Below are 19,122 nucleotides of genomic sequence, written 5' to 3' on the forward strand. Positions count from 1 at the left end.
ATCAAGATATGATTTTTCCTGCCATTGATGGCAATACTTATTTTGATATAATCACACTTTGATGAAAATGGAAATTAGACCAATGTGTGACCTCCTTAATGGGTAAGAACAGTTGAGCAGAGGTGCCTTGAGCACATGAAAGTATGAATCAGTCACTGAGCTCCTCCTCGTCACTGAAGTATGTGCTCTTTTTGATCCTGGGTTTGTGGGTGTCCTCTGATGCAGATGCTCGAGACGTGTCCTCTGTGACCTGCTTTCGTCTCCTCTCCTCTTCAATGTGTGCTTGCTGATAAAATTACATAAAAAATCCTTTGAACATCCAATTTCACTGGAAAATGACTGTAAAATGACTGAACTGCAGACAGGACTTGGGGCAAAAATGGCCCAGATTTTTCAAATGTGTGGGCAAAATATTTTAGTATGTTCAATTCACTGTAGTGAATTAGATTTTTTTGTACATTTTAATTATACTCTATTCCAGGCCTATATAGTTATGGGTTTAATGCATTTACAGAGACCGTAGTGGCATGTAGTTGTCAGATAGTTATTTTTGCTGTCTCAGATGTGAGAGTTTTAAAAAATATATTTTTTATCCCCTTTTCTCCCGATTTGGAATGCCCAATTCCCACTACTAAGTAGTCCCTCGTGGTGGCACGGTTATTCAACTCAATCCGGGTGGCAGAGGACAAGCCTCAGTTGTCTCCGCTTCTGAAACTGTCAATCCGCACATCTTATCGTGTGGCTCGCTGTGCATGACACCGCGGAGACTCCGAATGTGGAGGCTCATACTACTCCCCGCGATCCACGCACAAATTACCACACACCCCATTGAGAGCGAGAACAACTAATCACGACCACGAGGAGGTTACCCCATGTGACTCTACCCTCCCTAGCAACCGGGCCAATTTTTTTTGCTTAGGAGACCTGGCTGGAATCATTCAGCACAGCCTAGATTAGAACTCGGGACTCCAGGTAGTCAATGTTAATACTTACTAAGCTACCAAGGCCCCTCAGATGGGAGTGTTGTTGAATGTGTATAGTGAATTTAAATCTTTGATGAAAAAAATACCCCTCTGAAAACATTGACCGTGAAGAATGTGAAGAAAATACTATATGTCAAATGAGTGTTTATCATGTTTTTCTATCTTGTGCATTATTTACAGCTACTTTTTTGCAGATTTTAATGTTGTTGGTTTTGTATTTGAGTTGATTTGTTTTTATAGGCAACCATATTTAACCATATCAGGTAATCTGGATATAAACAGCAATATTGGTAGTTTCAACCAATGCAAAACAATCGGCTTATACAGTCATAAACACACTTTATGCCACTATGGTGTATGTGGTAAAAGGAATGCCATTATAAATATTATGTAAATAGGGTAGACTGCACCTGTGGTCAAAAGGATATATATATATATATATATATATATATAGTGAAAATTAAATATCATCTTTTCGTGGCACCAGACACTTATACCTGGAAAGGAATTGCCTGACTTAACTGTCCAGTGCTGGATCCTCTCCCTCATCCTCAATGTCCTCTGGTTCTCTGGAAAGAAAATAAACACTCTCATTATACACTCATTATACATTATACACTCTCTCTGACATTACTTACAATTATGTGCATATTAATGATCATTCACACATATTAACATATAATCAACAATCCCAGTATCTAATTATCCTGTTACTACACAGTCCTTACACTTCTTCAGGCTGCTGGGCCTTTTTCTTTTCTTTTTTAGGTGGTGGTTCTCGCTCCCCAAGTACGTTTTTTGGACAGGAGTAGCTTAAGTACCCTTCTTCCTGGGGAAAGCAAAGTATTATCAAAGCCATTGAAGCTATACAATTCTCTTAAGGAATGTTCTAGGTTCAATATAAATTAAGCTCAATCATCAACATTTGTGGCATAATTCTGATTACCACAAAAGATCATTTGGACTTGTCCCTCTTTTTCTTTAATAAAGCAAAAATCCAGGTTACAGTGAGTCACTTACAATGGAAGTGAATGTGGCCAATTCTGAGGGTTTAAAAGCATATAATTTTATAAAACACTTAGTTAAATCAATTCTTCTGTTAAAACTCATGTATTATTTCAGCTGTAAAGTTGTTTAAATCATAATTTTTACAGTCGTTTTAGGAATTTTGCTTTTTTGACATTGCATCGTCATGGCAACGAAGATGTAAAATTGGCTATAACTTTACACAGAAAAGGTTAGTAAGTGATTTCATCAAACTAACATCATGTTAACATGCATATAGTTTACATCTTGTAGCTAAACTTTTAAAATAGTGAGTATTTAACATAAAAAATTGGCCCCATTCACTTCCATTGTAAGTGCATTACTGTAACCCAGTTTTTTTTTAATGCTTTTTTTTGTTTTTATTAATGAAAAGGAGGGATGAGTCTACATTTTTGTGGTAATCAATATTATGCTATAAATGCTGTCAATTGAGCTTAACTTGTATTGAAACCAGTATATTCCTTTAATTATTCAAATGGAAAGTTATGCTCCATGCACCTTCCAATCTATTTCTCCTTGATGATCCAATTAATTTATAATCTAAGTATTTGTAAAAGGGTTTTGAGGAAGAAGCAAGCAGTTGCTGTAAGGGGCAGGCTGCTCATAGTAGTTTGACAACAAACATATCAAAATAAAAATAGTAGTGTCAAACATTTCTATTCCATTCTTAAAATGTCTCCATATCATTTAAACTTAATTGTCAGGATGATACAAACATAAACTGTGTGTTGACACAGTAGTCTGATGACATGTTTACAAATACATGCATCAACCTATCTGGATGTCATACATTTAGAATACTTACACCACACGCGTAACACTTTGACTTGTCTGTATAGTTTCTCTTCTTGATGAATTCTGTAGCTCTCCCATTGTCGATGCTATGCTAGCTTTCACTGTCCTCCCAAACAACTGCAAGTTGAGAGCTTTTTGATAGAGAGTCTGTAAATCTTCTTACCATGCACAAACAGCATACCTGTTTGTTGTTCAATGAGCGGGCACAGTTATGAGCTGACTCTCTGTCTAGGAACAGCACAAACGCAACTCCTTTGCTCATTAGCGTCTGCTTGTCTTTGACGACAGTCACCCTTTAAAAAGTGAGATCATAACTATGGACAAACTTTGACACAAGTAGTTGAGACCGGGATTGGTTAGCTACAGGGGTTAGTTGGCATAGAGTTGATTTCTGGTATTTCTGTAATTCACAAAAGTGTAACATTTTAAATGTTCATCTTCTTGACCTACACTGATTGATTATTTTAAAGAAAAGTAAAGGTGAAAATTTTTACATTTGATCTATGTCAAAAAAAAAAAATTAAAACCCTCTGCTAAAAATATTACTAAATTAATAAAGAGAAATATATATATATATTTTTTTATTTAATCATTTTTGTTAATAGTGATGTGAATCAATTATATTTTGATATAAGATTTGTAAGCCAGTGATAAGCTACACCGATCAGCCACATCCTTAAAACCACCTGCCTAATATTGTGTAGGTCCCACTTGCGCCAACCCAGATGTCAGAACAGCATTCTGAGATTATATTCTTCTCACCACAATTATACAGAGTGGTTATCTGAGTTACCGTAGACTTTGTCAAGTTCAAACCAGTCTTGCCATTCTCTGTTGTCCTCAAGGCATTTCTGTCCACCGAACTGCCGCTCACTGGATATTTTTTGTTTTTGACACCATTCGGAGTAAATTTTAGAGACTGTTGTGTGTGAATTTTCAATATAAGGAATTCAGGAGATCAGCTGTTACAGAAATAATCAAACCAGCCCATCTGGCACTAACAATCATCCATGTGATTATCTAATATGTCAATCATGTGGCAGCAGTGCAGTGCATAAAATCATGCAGATACAGGTCAGGAGCTTCAGTTATCAACCATCAGAATGGGGAAAAATGTGATCTCAGTGATTTGGACCGTGGATTTTGGTTGGTGGCAGATGCTGATTTGAGTATTTCTGTAACTGCTGATCTCCTGGGATTTTCACACACAACAGTCTCTAGAATTTACTCTGAATGGTGCCAAATACAAAACAAATCCAGTGAGGGGCAGTTCTGTGGATGGAAATGCCTTGATGAGAGAGGTCAACAGAGAATGGCCAGACTAGTTCGAACTGACGAAGTCTACGGTAAGTCTGAAACCACTCTGTACAATTGTGATGAGAAGTATAATGCGGGTTGGCGATGTTTTGGGGGCACGAGGGGGACTTTGACAATATTAGGCAGGTGGTTTTAATATTGTGGCTGATCAGTGTATGTTACCTGGCTAATATTATATACAAAGAGTGTGAGTGGGTTTGGTTAGCATATTTGTGTGTGTGTGTTTAATGATTAATTATTATAATATTTGTATTATTAACACACAAACACGGTTCAAGCCAAGCCAATGATTCAATGTATTTTTATAATTTTGGATTTATACATTTATAAAAAAATTATCTGTGAAAATGTTTCATATTAATTCCAAACTATAACTTAATCATATTAATCAATCATATTACTTTAAATAATTATTATTTATGTCTGATATCTGAAAAAGAAGAAAATAGATGTTTGTCACGTTTTTCTGCATCATACAAACGAACTAATAAGCAAAACATGACACTGAAAGAGCCTTCGTACAAACAAAGAAAACACATTCTGGATTTATCAAACTGAAAGACTGTTACCGTTTTTAAGCATCTTTATATTAATGATGAAAACTTATTTTGTCGTACTTAAATTAATTTAAATGAAGATGACAAACTTGTACATCTGATTTTAAGTATCAGAGCAGCGCGAACCGGAAGTGAATGGACTGCCCTTGTCAAAATAATACACGCTCCAGAAAATTAATTATTAACCAATGCCTTTAAAATCAAACAGACCAATAAAAAGTATTCCAAAGTGAATTTAAAGTTGTTGGTTGTATAAATTTTAATAATAAAGAAACTTTCATTAACAGATGAATGTTAATCTTATCTTATTTTGAAAAACAAAACATTTGTTTAGGACCCGGAAGCGTTTTAGTGTTTCATTGTGGCCGTGCAGTTTTGTTTGGAGAATGGACTGAGCATGCCACCTTATTTTGGTGATTAATGCTTAATATCAAGTAATTAGCTACGAAATATTTATTTATGATATTTTGACAGCAGATATGTAAAGCGGAGGATGTAAACGGTAAGTATATGATTGTTTGGATAATGTATGTGTCCTAGGCATGTGCTGGTGATAAACGGTATTACATTGTGTGATATAAACCAGTTTATTGAACAAGAGATTCTGTTCCCTGGAGACATACACATATGGGTACAAACATTGACCTTTGATCCATTTAGGTGATTCCTCGTTCCCTATAAATTGCAGGACAATCAAAAAATCTTAATAAGCTTGAACTACTCAAATACAAGATTAAGATTTGTGCATGCTTCCAGTCTACTCAAATATTTATTTAAACTATTTTCTACTGTATTGCAGTGTTTTGATGGTTCATTTAACTTGCAGTATGTGATTTATCTTGGTGTGAATGGTATTTTATGTTTAAAAACAGACAAATTAGTATATAATGTTGGCTGCCATAACGTAATATAGTAGTCATCTATTGGCTTTGGGCAAAAATGTGTATTCGCATCTCTGTTCCTGTCTTATTGACCTTAATTTCTCACCTGTTATTAGGTAACCAACATCATACAGCTGAAGACATTCCTTTCAAACTCAGAAAATAAAAAGTAAGTTACTTATTAAGGTCACACATTGAGATTTAGCTTAAGAAGTCTGGAAATGATTTCTATTAGACCATGATTTTTTTAATACTGCTTCAGTATGCTCAAAATTATACAACATGGTTGTATTTTTCTCTTAAATTTGTTAATACATTCAACTTATTCTTTCCAGTTTAAAGGTGCACACATATATTTTCTCCCTTTTAAAAAAGTTCTACTCCTAAATATATTAATTGTAATTTTGATGTTTAAAATCATGACCACTCTCATGAGATGGGGACTTTAGCCATATCAGTAACCTTATGAAAGCTGTTTTATTCAACATGGGTATGGACACCCTCATGGGGGCTGCCATTTTAGAATCACATGACCAGTTGAAAATTACTCACTTAAAGGGATAGTTCTCCCAAAAGTCATTTACTCTCCCTCATGTCATCCAAGATGTGTATGACTTTCTTCTGCTGAACACAAATTAAGATTTTTAGAAGAATATCTCAGCTTTGTAGTTCCATACAATGCAAGTGAATGGGTGCCAAAAGTTTGACATGCCAAAATCCACATAAGCACGAAATAAAGGTACTCCAGATGACTCTGGTGTTTTAATCCATATCTTCAGGGTGATATGAAAGGTGTGGGTGAGAAACTGATAAATATTTAAGTATTTTTTTTTTTTTTACTATAAATTCTCATCCCAGATATGCTTCTAAATATCTTAATTTGTATTCTGCTGAAGAAAGTCATACACAACTGGGATGGCATGAGGGTGAGTAAATCATGAGAGAATTTTCATTTTTCCCTTTAATCTGATTAACTGTCTAGTTATAGGACACTTTTGCTCTTAGATTAATCATGGCTGATTGTGAATAGTGAATTTCTACAATGGAATCTGTAATTGAAAACTATTGATTTTGAATTATGCTTCTTTCACACCACAAGGTGTCACTGTAAGTTCAAGAAGACACAAGCAAAAAGTTACTGTGTGCACCTTTAAGATAAAAGTAGCCTCTTATTTTGTGCTCAGAATTAAAAAGTGCTTGCATTAACTAAGTATTCGTTTGCATGTTGATATCTTCTCTGTACATCAGTTGTTATTCTTGAGTCTGAGGTTATTATGGTGCTCATGTCATGTGTGTCTTTATCTCAGTGGCTTTTAGGAGAGATCGAAACCTCAGAGATATTTATGAGGAACGGTTTCCTCCAGAAAGAGGGGTAAGCACTTAACTGACATGATCCTACAGGCCAGTCTGTAGTAGATGTTTCAGCTACAATCTGACTTAAAAATTTTTATTTTAAAATGATCTTGTTAGAATACAGCAACACTGCATTAATCTATATTTTGTAGGGTCCATTTCCAAGAGGGGGCCAAGGAGAAAGGAGACCTCCCTTCGGGCGGCCGGATGAGGAATATGGCCGTGGTTTTGATTATGATGGCCCTCGGTTTTACCCGAATGGTGCCCCTTGTAACTACCCTAGAGAAGATCAAAGGGGTTATCATGGAGACCGCCATCACTCATTTCAAAATGAGCACAGGGGTGGGCCACCTTCTCGAAGGGTATGTATCAAATGTTGAAAAAATTCAGCAACTGAAAACTGCAGGTGTATAATTCAAATTTACATCATATCCATGTGTTTGCATTTCAACAGGAAGACTTCCCATACTACAGAGGCCCGAGAGAGGACCCCCATGCTGGCCGTCATATGGACTTTAGGTATGTCATGCATTTATCTTGCTACAAGGGAAAAGGTGCATTATTAATTGCTTGATTTTGGGGGGAGAGAAGCAAAAGAATATGTACAGTATGCAAATTAATTAGCTCTTTGGTGCATTGCAAAGGTACCATTAAAGGACGGTTCCAGAAAATAGGCTACTTAGAATCCTTAAAGGAATAGTTCACCCAAAAATGAAAAATCTCTCATTATATAGTCACACTTAGCATCCTAGATATGTGTGACTTCCTTTTTCCGACAGAACACAAATGATTTAAAGCTTTTTAGAAGAATTTCTCAGCTCTTTTGGTCCATACAATGCAAGTGAATGGGTGCCAAAAATGTTGAAGCTCCAAAAATCACACAAGTCAGCATAAAATTGATCCATAAGACTCCAGTGGTTGAATCAGTGTCTCCAGAAGCGATATGATAGGTGTGGATGAGAAAAATCATAATTTGTGGTCTGTAGAAGAAAGTAAGTCATACACATATGGGATGGCATAAGGGTGAGTAAATTATGAGAGAATTTTCATTTTTGGGTGAACTATCCCTTTAAGAACCATTGTTCACTTGTTTGACATTTTCCAATCAAGGTTCATATTTAGCTTAAGCCTTTATTCCTAAAATACAAATAAAGAGAAGATTAGAAAAAAAAACTCATGTAATTTTCCTTTATGTATGGTAATCAGCATATTCCAAATTAACTGAGGCACCACTTTCTTTTTCTCATTATTCTGTTCTGAAAATACTGGTAATGCTCTCTATTGCCATATATTGTAGTCTTGTGAAGGGATTTTCCCAAAAATATCTCTCTAGGGAGAAAATTCACATGCTGACGTACAGAATGCTTTGTTTTTATTAAAGGTTTGAACAGATTTGTAACATTTTCACAAGCACTTGTTATAAAAATGTAGGTTTGTCATTCTATTCTGTGCTGATCCAGGCCAGCCGGCATGGTTACAGATTTGTTTTTCCACTGTGGTGCTGACTTTGATTGTACACAAGAAATACATCTGGTGACAAGTGACCAGTCGTGAGATGTGACGTCACTACAGGCATTCCACCAGCACAGTTGAGCACGGTTGTCTAACTGTGCTGAGAATTCCAGGCCGAGAGCATTTTCTAATGGTGCCGTGCTGAATCGTGCCCAGGTGGAAAAACTACTGTAACCATTCTTCACTGTGCTCAGAACCGTTCGGCCTGATGGTTGAAAAGAGACAATTATTGCGCCAGCAGATGGCAGAACTGTTCCTTTTGAAAGCCAGCTACATTCTCTTCAGCTTTAATTCCTTGTATTTATGGTTTGAGAGAAGGAGGGACACAAGTCAGGTTTTTTAATAAGGAGCATAAATCAAACTCTGAGTTGTCCTACATTCTCTGTAATGGTTTTTGTGGTTCAGCTCCCATGGAATTACCCAGAGGGAGTCACTCTGCCAACTGGATGAGCACTGGAAGGTTCCCAGAGGTTTTTGTAGCTCTATATCTCTATCTGTCTCTCTCCGATAATGAATTGTAACAGTTTACAGCAGGAATTGAACCCAGTGTTTCAATTCCCATTCTGAGAAAGCATCACCAAATCTGTTAGAAGTTTTCTTAATTTAAAGGTGTGCTAGGGACCAGTCCCAAACACTGCCCTCTATAAAAGTAGTGTTTAGCTGGTTATATCATTTTAGCATTGTGCCTAACATAAAGGTGCATCCTGCCTCTAAGTACGTACGTAGTTTTTTTTTCAGTTATCCAGAACTTAAATTGCATTATTATTTGAATTGCATGAAAAAAGTGTGTCATTCACATTTTTAATAAATTATAAACAATATAATTTAGAAAGTGAGCATTACGTCTTAAGACTAATTTAAACACCTCTGATTTGCCTTTGGATTCAAGCACACAACGGCCTAAAATAATATGTTTGTAAATAGAACATTTTGGCACAATGGGTGTACACCTAAATGGAATGCTGTAATTGATACTTTTCATAATTATATACTTGCGACCACTATAATTGTAATCTCGATTATTTTTTTCTGTTAATTGTGGAGTTCTTATTTAGAAGCTGTTGCTTTGAACTCTCATTATGAAGATGTGGCTATATATAAACAGTGCTGTAATTCCTAAACCGTTGCTTTATTTCAAGTCCTTTGTGGTGACATACAGAACCAAAATTATTAAAATCGGGTCTAGGTCCAAATACACATGGACCGAACTGTATCTCTTTAAATTCTGAACAGCACAGCCCAGTCTCACCACTTGGTGGCATTTTAATAACCAGGTAGAGTAGAGCAGCACCATCTGTTTATGCTACACTACGTATTAAAATCAGAGGTTAACTCATGGGTACAATGTTTGACCTCTGTGTCCTTTATCTGGCCATAAAAAGAATTTTCCTGCTAATTAGAATGATCGTGCACATCAAGTATGCTTTACAAATTCACCTTTTAGTTTTGACATTTTAAGTGCTTTAATCAATTTTGATGGGTTGTGATTGGGACTGCGAAGTTAACCTTTCTTTGGCTCAGGGTAATATCCTGTCCTCATATTGGTAGTAAAGACAGACATGTGGTAATTTGCTCTGTTAGTCCAGGGCAGACCGGGTCACCTGCACTTCAAACGGATGTGAGGGTCATTAAAGTTTTGCGAGGTCACTGTGTGCGTACACATTTTCGTGTGTGTTTGTGAGAGAGGGACCTGGCTGGGGTTCAGGCCAGGGTCACTCGGACCAGGTGCCTCTGATTCTTTTACGTCCCCTTGCTCGTCTATGCGGCAGTCCGAAGTGGCATATAATCGGCCTTGTATGACCGGAGGGCCCCCACAGAGAAACCAAGTCGAGGGGGGCAGAGTAAACTGAAGGGGTTTTACAGCCGCTAGAACAGATGTGTGTTAATGAGTGTCTTGGCTGCGGTGCTGCTCTGTTAGGCAGCATTGCGACTTTTTACAAGGCTCATTTTGCCCTCTTCTTTGTGCAGTTTATATTGAGTTGCACTTTACAAGCAGGATGTGAAGCCTCTGGCATGATCTTAACGCAAATAGGTAAAGTCTTAAATTAAGCATATCCCAGTATGGAGACCGGTTTAAGGGGATCTTCTGTGTGAGGGTTATCTTGTATAATCAACAGATACAAGATATCTAAATGTACCTTTCTTAATATAGAGTTGCTTAAAAAGTATTTGGATATTTAAATGCAAGTTAAAAAAAAAGAAAGAGTTTTTGGTTAAAAATGAACAAATTTCCGTTATTGATTGAGTACATAAACAACCTTACCGTATTCCAATTCACTATGGTAAGGCTATAAAACTAATGTATATTTTAAGCTGTTGGGTTCGATTTGGTGTGAAATTGCGGGCTTATAACGTTCATCTTTGCGTCATTACGTCATATCCGCACACACAGGAAGGCAGTACCGGCCATCTCATATTCCGGCTGGAGAAACTAACTACGCTGTTCAGCTCAGTTCAGTAACACTCACAAAGTTCAGGACAGCATTGTTGCAGTCTAGATGGATGTTTATCTGTTATCTGTTTGGCGAAGTTGTTTAAATGTTATAATGTTGGATATGTTTTCTGGTATGGTTGTTGAAGCTTAGATTGGTTGACATGCTTTTATGAATCGAACATTACATGTGTGTTAACCAATCGCAATTTATCTATGTTGTCCGGTGAAGTTACTGTAACATGTTTAATATGTATGCATTCTGAAATGTACTTCTTGTAATTGTTATACTGCATATTTAAGCATATCATTCTTTTACTTTAATAAAGTATATTTGATCCCCATCATTATTGAATCCTCGTTTAATGTTTTGAGTTGTGTGCATTGCATAGACTTACTATTGTGGTAATGGAGGCTGGATAATATAGAATAAAAATAATAATAATATTCTATTGAACTCATATCAGCCATATCACAAGTTTATTCTCTTAAATTGAAAATTATAGTACAATTCAAACATTAGTATTTGATAAAACACTTGAATAATCATGTTAAGATATACTGGTGGTGGCTGAGGAGAGTCATTTAAAAGTGCTTTGAGTGTAAAATTCATTCAAATATGTAAATAAGAGAGTTGTTTGTCTTCATGAAAGTAATATTTCCTTTTCAAATGTTTAATCATATAACATAATATCAACATGAAAATAGCTCTGGCTCCAGTCATGATCACACACAGGCGATGTTCAGGTAAGAGCAATTTGGGTGATTCATCCACTAGAAGAGCAGTGCCAGAACACAACTGGCATAATGTGTTTGGTTTCGAAGGCTGCGTCCTCTGGAGGTCACATTGTCGGCCGCATACATCATCGAGGCTGTCTTGTTTCAGAATAGCAAGTAGGACACTTCGAATGCAGCCTTTGAATGCAACATTCTTTCACGGAATTTGAAGAATGCAAGAAGTGTACCTTCAAGTCACATTTTCTTACATTATTTCTTGATTATTCTAAGTAAAATGTGTTAAGCATTATCTTTTATGCCTTTTGTCCACCCCCACCCCCGAAGTAATTGCCCTGAAGCCTTTGCCAAATGAGTTTGCAACATGTGTGTGTGATCTGCTTCTCTCTGCTTAAAGGCCGTAACACACCAAGTCGACGGTTGGCCAATGTCGGGCCGTCGTTGAGCATCTGTCGGCCTAGTTTTTGGAACTAGTCGGACCCCCGTCAGCAGCTTTTTGGCCTATTGAGCATGTTGAATCAGCTGCGGCTGTTCAGCATGGCGAACCAGTGCACAAGAAGAAAAATGGATGTGACAAAAGCAAGCAAACGACGAAGGGCTGACAATGCCAGTGCCAATTGCAACTTATCAGACATATTCGAAGAAGCTATATTACAAATCCATCTGTGGTGAGTGAGATTGGTGTGAAAATGGCAAGCAAAATGTGCTTTGTTTATGGTTTGTATATCAACAGTGCTAGCTTTTCCAGTTTCCCTTTTTGAATGATGAATACAGACTACTGCCACCTGCTGGTATGGACCGTTATTTCCTCTCACGCAGGCACAGAACGTATCTGCTAGTTAGCCATTTGGTGTAGTCTTTGCATTCTGTTCAAGAGCAACTTTTTGGCCCAGACGCTGGCGACGTGAGGCGACACCACAGTCGGCTTTTGTTGCCACTAGTTCTTTGATGTCGGTTGGTGTGTTTGGTCCTTAAAGTGAGGAATAAAAAAAGAGGTGTGAAAAGCTTTAACTTGCCTTTTAGGAAAAGATAGTTTATGGGGAGGTTTTTACTGGAGGAGGGAGATTCTGGGCATCATGTTTCCAAGTTGCTGGACCTAGTGTCCAAAATGACCTTCCCAGTCCTAAAGGTAATGGAAGCACCTCTTCCCTTAACCCTCGACCCTTCAGCCCAGCACATTCGGCATCTGACCCTACAGGTTCAGGGGGGCACTACTCGTATAATCTACCATCTCAGATGAGCAGACTGTTTCTCTTTAAGACCCTTCTTAACCTTTAGGAGGCAGTGGACAAATAGTAAAATCATGCATACAGTGCTGTGAAAAAGTATTTGCCCCCTTCCAGATTTATGTGTATTTTTCTTACTAAATTGTTTTAGATCTTCGAACAAGATCTAGTTATATAGTAAACACAAAATATAGTTTTCAAAAAAAATATATATATTTTATTAAAGCAAAAAAGTTATCCAACACCTATATCACCCATGTGAAAAACGAACTTACTAAGTATGATGTTCTTTTTGTTGAATTCTGTGTTTGATTTACGCCAGATGTAATGGGAATCCTGTCTTCCAAACAGTTCCTCTTTTGACTCATCAGTCCACAGAACATTCTCCCAAAAGGTTTGAGGATCATCAAGTTGTGTTTGGTAAAATTCAGACGAGCCTTAATGTTCTGGGTTAGCAGTGGTTTTTGTCTCACCACTCTTCCATGGATGGCATTTTTGCCAATGTCTTTCTGATTGTGTAGTCATGAACAGTGACCTTTATTGATGTGAGAGAGGCCTACAAGCCTGAGTTGCTTGGATGTTGTCCTTGGCTTTTTTTATGAATTCCTGCATTTGTCATAGCTGTGCTCTTGGAGGAATTTTGGAAGGTCGGCCACTCCTGGGAAGGTTCACTGCTGTGCCAAGTTTTCTCCATTTGGAGATAATATCTCTCACTGTGGTTCTTTAGCAGATCCTTTGAAATAGCTTTGTAACCCTTCCCAGACTGATGTATTTCAATCACCTTTTTCCTCTTCATTTCTGGAATTTCTTGGCATAGTATTCTGCTGGGTGAGACCTTTTAGCCAATTTTATGCTGCAGAAAAGTTGAATTTGGTGTTGATTGAAAAAAGTTCAATGATTTGATTGAACAGGGCTGGCAGTAATCATGTCTGGGTGTGTCTATTCCAGCTGAACCCCATTATGAATGAAGATTCAGAGATTGGGGAATTTAGTACCTAAGGGAGTAAATACATTTTCACACTGGCCCAGTTGGTATTGATAACTTTTTTGCTTCAATAAATAACATTATTATTTAAAATCTGTATTTTGTGTTTACTCAGATTGCCTTTGTTTTATGTTAGATTTTGTTTGAATTTTTGCAACAATTTAGTATGAGATACACAAAAACAGAAGAAATCAGGATGGGGCAAATACTTTTTCCACATCACTGTACTTGGATTTTTGTCTATTGTTTTCATCTTATTTTGTGTCTGTTTTGATGTAGTATCTTTTAACGAGAATATCCTTTTCAGATATTTCTGACTTTACTGATCTATAATGTGAACTTTTTGTTTCTTTCCCTGTCGCAGACAGGGCAATCGAGCATGTCCTCCCTCAAACGCTCGAGCCCAGGGTTCTTACCCAGCACCCAAGTCTCTTTCTACAGTGGGCCCTGATGCTGGAGATGACACCCTAGTGCAAGCCATAATGAACCTGGATCAGGGGTTCGTATTCAAACACATTATCTGAGATTCCTTACAAATAAGTTTCTTTAGTCATTTCCTACCAGAAGACTAAATAGATGCTTAAGAGAACATGTACTGTATGTGTGTCATCTCCATCACAGGGATGAGCGAGACAACTTGAGACGAAAGGCTCCTTTTCCTCCAGTACGTGAGCGTTCTCCAGTTCGGCGTGACATCCCCCCTTCCCCCCACAGTCGGGGGTCCAGCATCAGCAGCCGCAGCTACTCGCCAGAGCGGGGCAAAGCGCACCCCTTCCCGCCCCAGCAGGGGAAAAGTATGAAATATCTCCAAATATCTCCAGCCTAATCAGTTCAGGATGTTTATCTGTTGTTACATATAGTTAGGTCCAAAAGGCTGAAACCACATTGAAAATATATTATTGTTTTAATTTATACATAGAAATTAACTAATCTTAATTTTTCAGCTCAGCTTTTCACTGAAATTTGTTATTCAGATAATATAGTTATCATGAAAATCAAAATGGAAGCATTTTCATTAGTTGTCTCAGACTTTGGGAACTCGCTTTATATGTAAAATTAGGGATGCATGATATATCGGAGGCCGATATATTATTGACCAATAACCGGGAAAATCCAACTATTATTATCACGCCGATAATGGAATTGCAGCCGATATTTTCGGTGACGATTTGTTATGATTTATTTACTTGCAGCTGAAATTCTCTGACTGCCTGCGGCATCTTTCCTACAGGCAGAGTCTCAAGCGACAGTTCGTGTGCGCATACACTGTGTGTCTGTGTGAGTGAGAGCCAAGCTTATGTTGCTCTGTGAGGATTATTTCAACATCTCTGCTCTATATGTTTTTTGGGCTGGTTTTAGTCATCTGTTGTAAGTAACGATGGCATTTCCCATATTCTGTTTATTTCATGAGGCAATAAACGAAATGCGACAACAACATGTATATGTACTGTATGTGATATGGGCGCTATCGTTTTCACTTATTACTTCATGAAACATATTGTTACTTACATTGCAGCATTGTGATTAAAATAAGTCCAAACACGAATCCCAGGAAATGAGGAAGCAGACACTGCTGCAAATGAGGCTTTATCAGTGGATTTCAAAAAGTATCCAATACCTCCCATTGACTTAAATCCCATAATAGATTTGCATATTAAAAACAATGGCAAACTGAGTGGGATCAATGCATCATGAACAAACTCCATGAAATCAGCCCTATTGTTGGCAAAAGAAGTTCCCCTCTGTTTTTAAATCACTTGGACCAGATTGACTACACCCGCTGTCGTATTGGTCCCTCCAGGTTGACACAAGTTTTTAATATTAAGAGAAAATTCACCAACATGTACCTTCTGCAAGAATCCATTATCCCTGAAACATGTTTTATTAGACTATACTGGTCTTAACCCCGTGAGAAACCTTTTTTATTCAGTCAGCAATCTGGAAGAAATTTGTAACAAAGTCAAACCGAATGTAATTTTAGAGTTTTTAGGGAAGATTTTTTTAAAAAACCCTTTATAGAATTCCTTACAAATGGAAATATCCATAGAAGCTGGCATTAAAAACAAACAAACAAACAAGTCCAAGCACAACCTAAAATGCCGCATTTAATAAGTTATACAGTGGAGCTGTCACAGATGAGCGCTGTAGCAATCATCTGTGGATGAGACATGCATAAACACATGCACGGTCATTCATAACACACACAAACCACCGCTGCACTCGCAGTCCGGCTGCCAGCACTAATAATACACCATGTATACAGAGATTAGGGTTTGTTTTTTGTGATTTGTTGTTTATATGTTACATACAGTTTATTACCACATTCACCAGGATTACCATAAACGCCTGTATAAATGGGCACCATCATTTATTCCAGTGCATTATTATTTATTTCTCATTTAAATCAGCATACATCTGTAATATAGGCACATTTATGGTTCATGGTACATCTGCCAAACCTGAAATACCAGTCCAAATTCCAAGCTTTTAAATGACATCTATTTTAAAATGAGAAGCTTTTAATGAATTTGCAAGCAGTTTCAGATGAAGCTTATATTTTTTTATTATTTTAAAATATTTTTTGTATCGGCCACAATGGACTGTTAGTTATTGGTATTCATATTGCTGCATCCCTATGTTAAATTATTTATGATGGGGTGTGTCAGTCTATGAATGTAAATTTGTAGTTTATGGCCCTACTTGAAAATTCATACACCCCAAAACTCAGCCCACCTGTTCAGTCAGTTTCACCTAAAACACACCTGGACGTCTGCTTTGCACAATGAAGAGGTTTCAGTCTGAAGCCGAAAAAAAAAAACTCCTAAGAAAATCCTTAATCACAAGGCACTTGCAATTATTAAAAAAAGAGTCATAACTTAAGGCGTTTCTTGTAACTGGGCCCAGAAACTTACAAACTGGGCCCTTGGATGACTGAAGTTTTTTCTACCTTCAACAACATGTATCAATCTGCATCTCTACTCGGTATATATAAAAATGCTTTATGCAAAATGGTGTTTTCAGGTATAGACTGTATGCCAAGCCTTGCTGAATTTCCCTCAGAGAACTCTCATTGGTGGGGACTTCCCCACACACAGGCCACAGACAGTACAAGGGGTCAGTGCACTGTGCAGCATGCAGTGTAAACTCTGACCTGAAATGGACTATTTGAAATGTTTGAAAACCTGTTAATTGATTGACTTACTGGAATTTATTGAAAGGCTTTCTTGACTAATTTGCATGAGATCACATTTTATTGCGCTCAGCTGCAGAGTGGAAAAACTTCAAAGCTTTCCTCAGTTGGTTCATTCTTCATGAACTCAATAAACATTCTACATGCTTCCCATGTTTAATCTGAGTAATCATGTTTGGATTTAGACAGTCTTGATCAAAATGACTATACTCAAATGCCCAACTCCGTTCTTCTCTGCCATTTGATTCAAGATTACGGATGATGTCACTCAAAGCCTGACCTAAAAGACTCCCATCTGTGTTTCCTTGTTCTCTGTTACCATAATGAGATCCTCAGAAATAAGCTCCAGAGTGATGCATAGAACAGCCAATATTGGATTCATATGTTTGGGATAACATACCCAAGTGAGCCTTTTTAGAATATACTGCTTTAAAACAACGGAAGTAGTCTTATTTGAGGTCATATACTCTAACCTCTAATATTGATAAAAGAAAAGATTAAAACACGCTTCAGTTATTTGCTTGTGACAACCAAAGAAGTACAATTCGTATGCTAGTTTGTTTAGGGTGTGTGAAACATTGTCTTTTGAGGGAATCTAGATGATCTAGACATTATTAACGTGAACAGGGCCACACGGTTCAATGCAGAATTCAGATGGTCTTCGCAAATGTCTAAGCATTCACAAAGTTTACCAAAACAGTGCAGTACGCTTAGCTTACACTTAATTCTGTTCGAGGCTGAGAACAAGTAACACTACAAACATGTTAACAAACTGCATGAAGATACACTACTGCAATGGCTCACTTCAGCAAAGAGCATTTGCACATCTTGCCGAGGTAAATCGAGGAGATTACTTTTACAGCCCCCTCACGTTTCTTTTAATGCGAATATGTTAGAAACAAAAATTTGTTGTTGTAAATGACTGAAAAATAGTGCTCTTCTGGAATCCTGATAAAGGGAATTTATGGCCCACACACAAGGAAATGTTTTCTCTTTGGTATATATGTGAAAGTTCAGCCTGCAGTCACAGTAACTTGAGAGAAAGCATTGCTAATCGGGCCATCGTAGAGCCTCGTTTTGTTTGTCTGCTCTCCTCTCACTTCCTTTGGCCAGGGATCGTAAAAAGGCCAAAGACATTTGTTGGAGTGCTTACTCTCTTCTAGCATTTATCCTTTGCCCCTTTTACTTTGCCACATGCTTTATTTTGTAGAGCATATAAAGTTTATAGAGTTCTTTTTAGACATTCAGCTTTTCTTAATAGGTTATTGGTTAAACCATGATCAGGGTTCCCATGGTCATGGAAAAACTTGAATCACCAGGTAGTTTTAATATGACGATTGCCAGGCCTTAAAAAGTCATGGAAATTTCTATGGTGAATATATACTGTGTGTTTTAGTTTTGCGCTGCCCTGAATATTTCATTGTCTTGCAGTTGATCTTTGTGAGTGCAAATTCTATGACTTTATTATAAAAAAGAGAGAGAGAAAGAAAGAAATCTTATCCAGTAAACAGAAACGACTGGCAAAGTCTTTGTTACTCATTGATCAAAAGGTGTGGAAACACTACAGGTTGTTTTTTTTAGTTGAAATTTCATTCAAAAGTAGATCAAATCTAACCTTAAAGGGATAGTTTTAAAAATGTTCTTATTATTTATATTACCCTCATGCCATCCCGGATGTGTATGACTTTCTTTCAAACAAAGATTGTAAGTCCATACAATACAAGTGAATAACATCGAAGTCCTTTTTTTACTCTAAATCTCCACTTTAACTTTCACTTTTAGATGTGAAGGTAAAACTAAACATGCACTACATGTGACTTTCAGATGTAAAAGTGATTGTGGAGATTTAGATTTTAAAAAGGACTTACATTTTTATCTGTTTCTTATCCACATCTATTATATTGCTTCTGAAAACAAGTTTTATGGATTGATTACTTCTGTGATTTTATGTGATTTTTGGAGCTGCAAAGGTCTGATCACCATTCACTTGCATTGTATGGACGGATCATCAGAGCTGAGATATTCTTCTAAAAATCTTTGTTTTTGTTCTGCTGAAGAAAGTAAGTCTCACACATCTGAGATGGCATGAGGGTGAGTAAATGATGAGAGA

The 19,122-nt window shown here is 37.1% G+C and overlaps 1 protein-coding gene and 1 pseudogene across 1 annotated transcript in view; one reads left to right on the forward strand and one right to left on the reverse strand.

Moving 5' to 3' along the window:
• Nucleotides 1-148: 148 nt before the first annotated feature.
• Nucleotides 149-5,355, reverse strand: LOC127638854 (zinc finger CCHC-type and RNA-binding motif-containing protein 1-like; annotated as a pseudogene).
• The window catches only part of LOC127639016 (periphilin-1-like), a 31,786-nt gene continuing 17,714 nt past the window's right edge, over nt 5,051-19,122 (forward strand). The window contains exons 1-7 of the mRNA XM_052120825.1: nt 5,051-5,201; nt 5,697-5,749; nt 6,888-6,952; nt 7,086-7,295; nt 7,388-7,452; nt 14,187-14,321; nt 14,444-14,616. Coding sequence (XP_051976785.1) covers nt 5,749; nt 6,888-6,952; nt 7,086-7,295; nt 7,388-7,452; nt 14,187-14,321; nt 14,444-14,616 — 649 coding nt within the window. The 5' untranslated portion in view covers nt 5,051-5,201; nt 5,697-5,748. The remainder of the gene's footprint in view (nt 5,202-5,696; nt 5,750-6,887; nt 6,953-7,085; nt 7,296-7,387; nt 7,453-14,186; nt 14,322-14,443; nt 14,617-19,122) is intronic.

Source organism: Xyrauchen texanus, chromosome 47, assembly GCF_025860055.1.
Source record: "Xyrauchen texanus isolate HMW12.3.18 chromosome 47, RBS_HiC_50CHRs, whole genome shotgun sequence".
NCBI lineage: Eukaryota > Metazoa > Chordata > Actinopteri > Cypriniformes > Catostomidae > Xyrauchen > Xyrauchen texanus.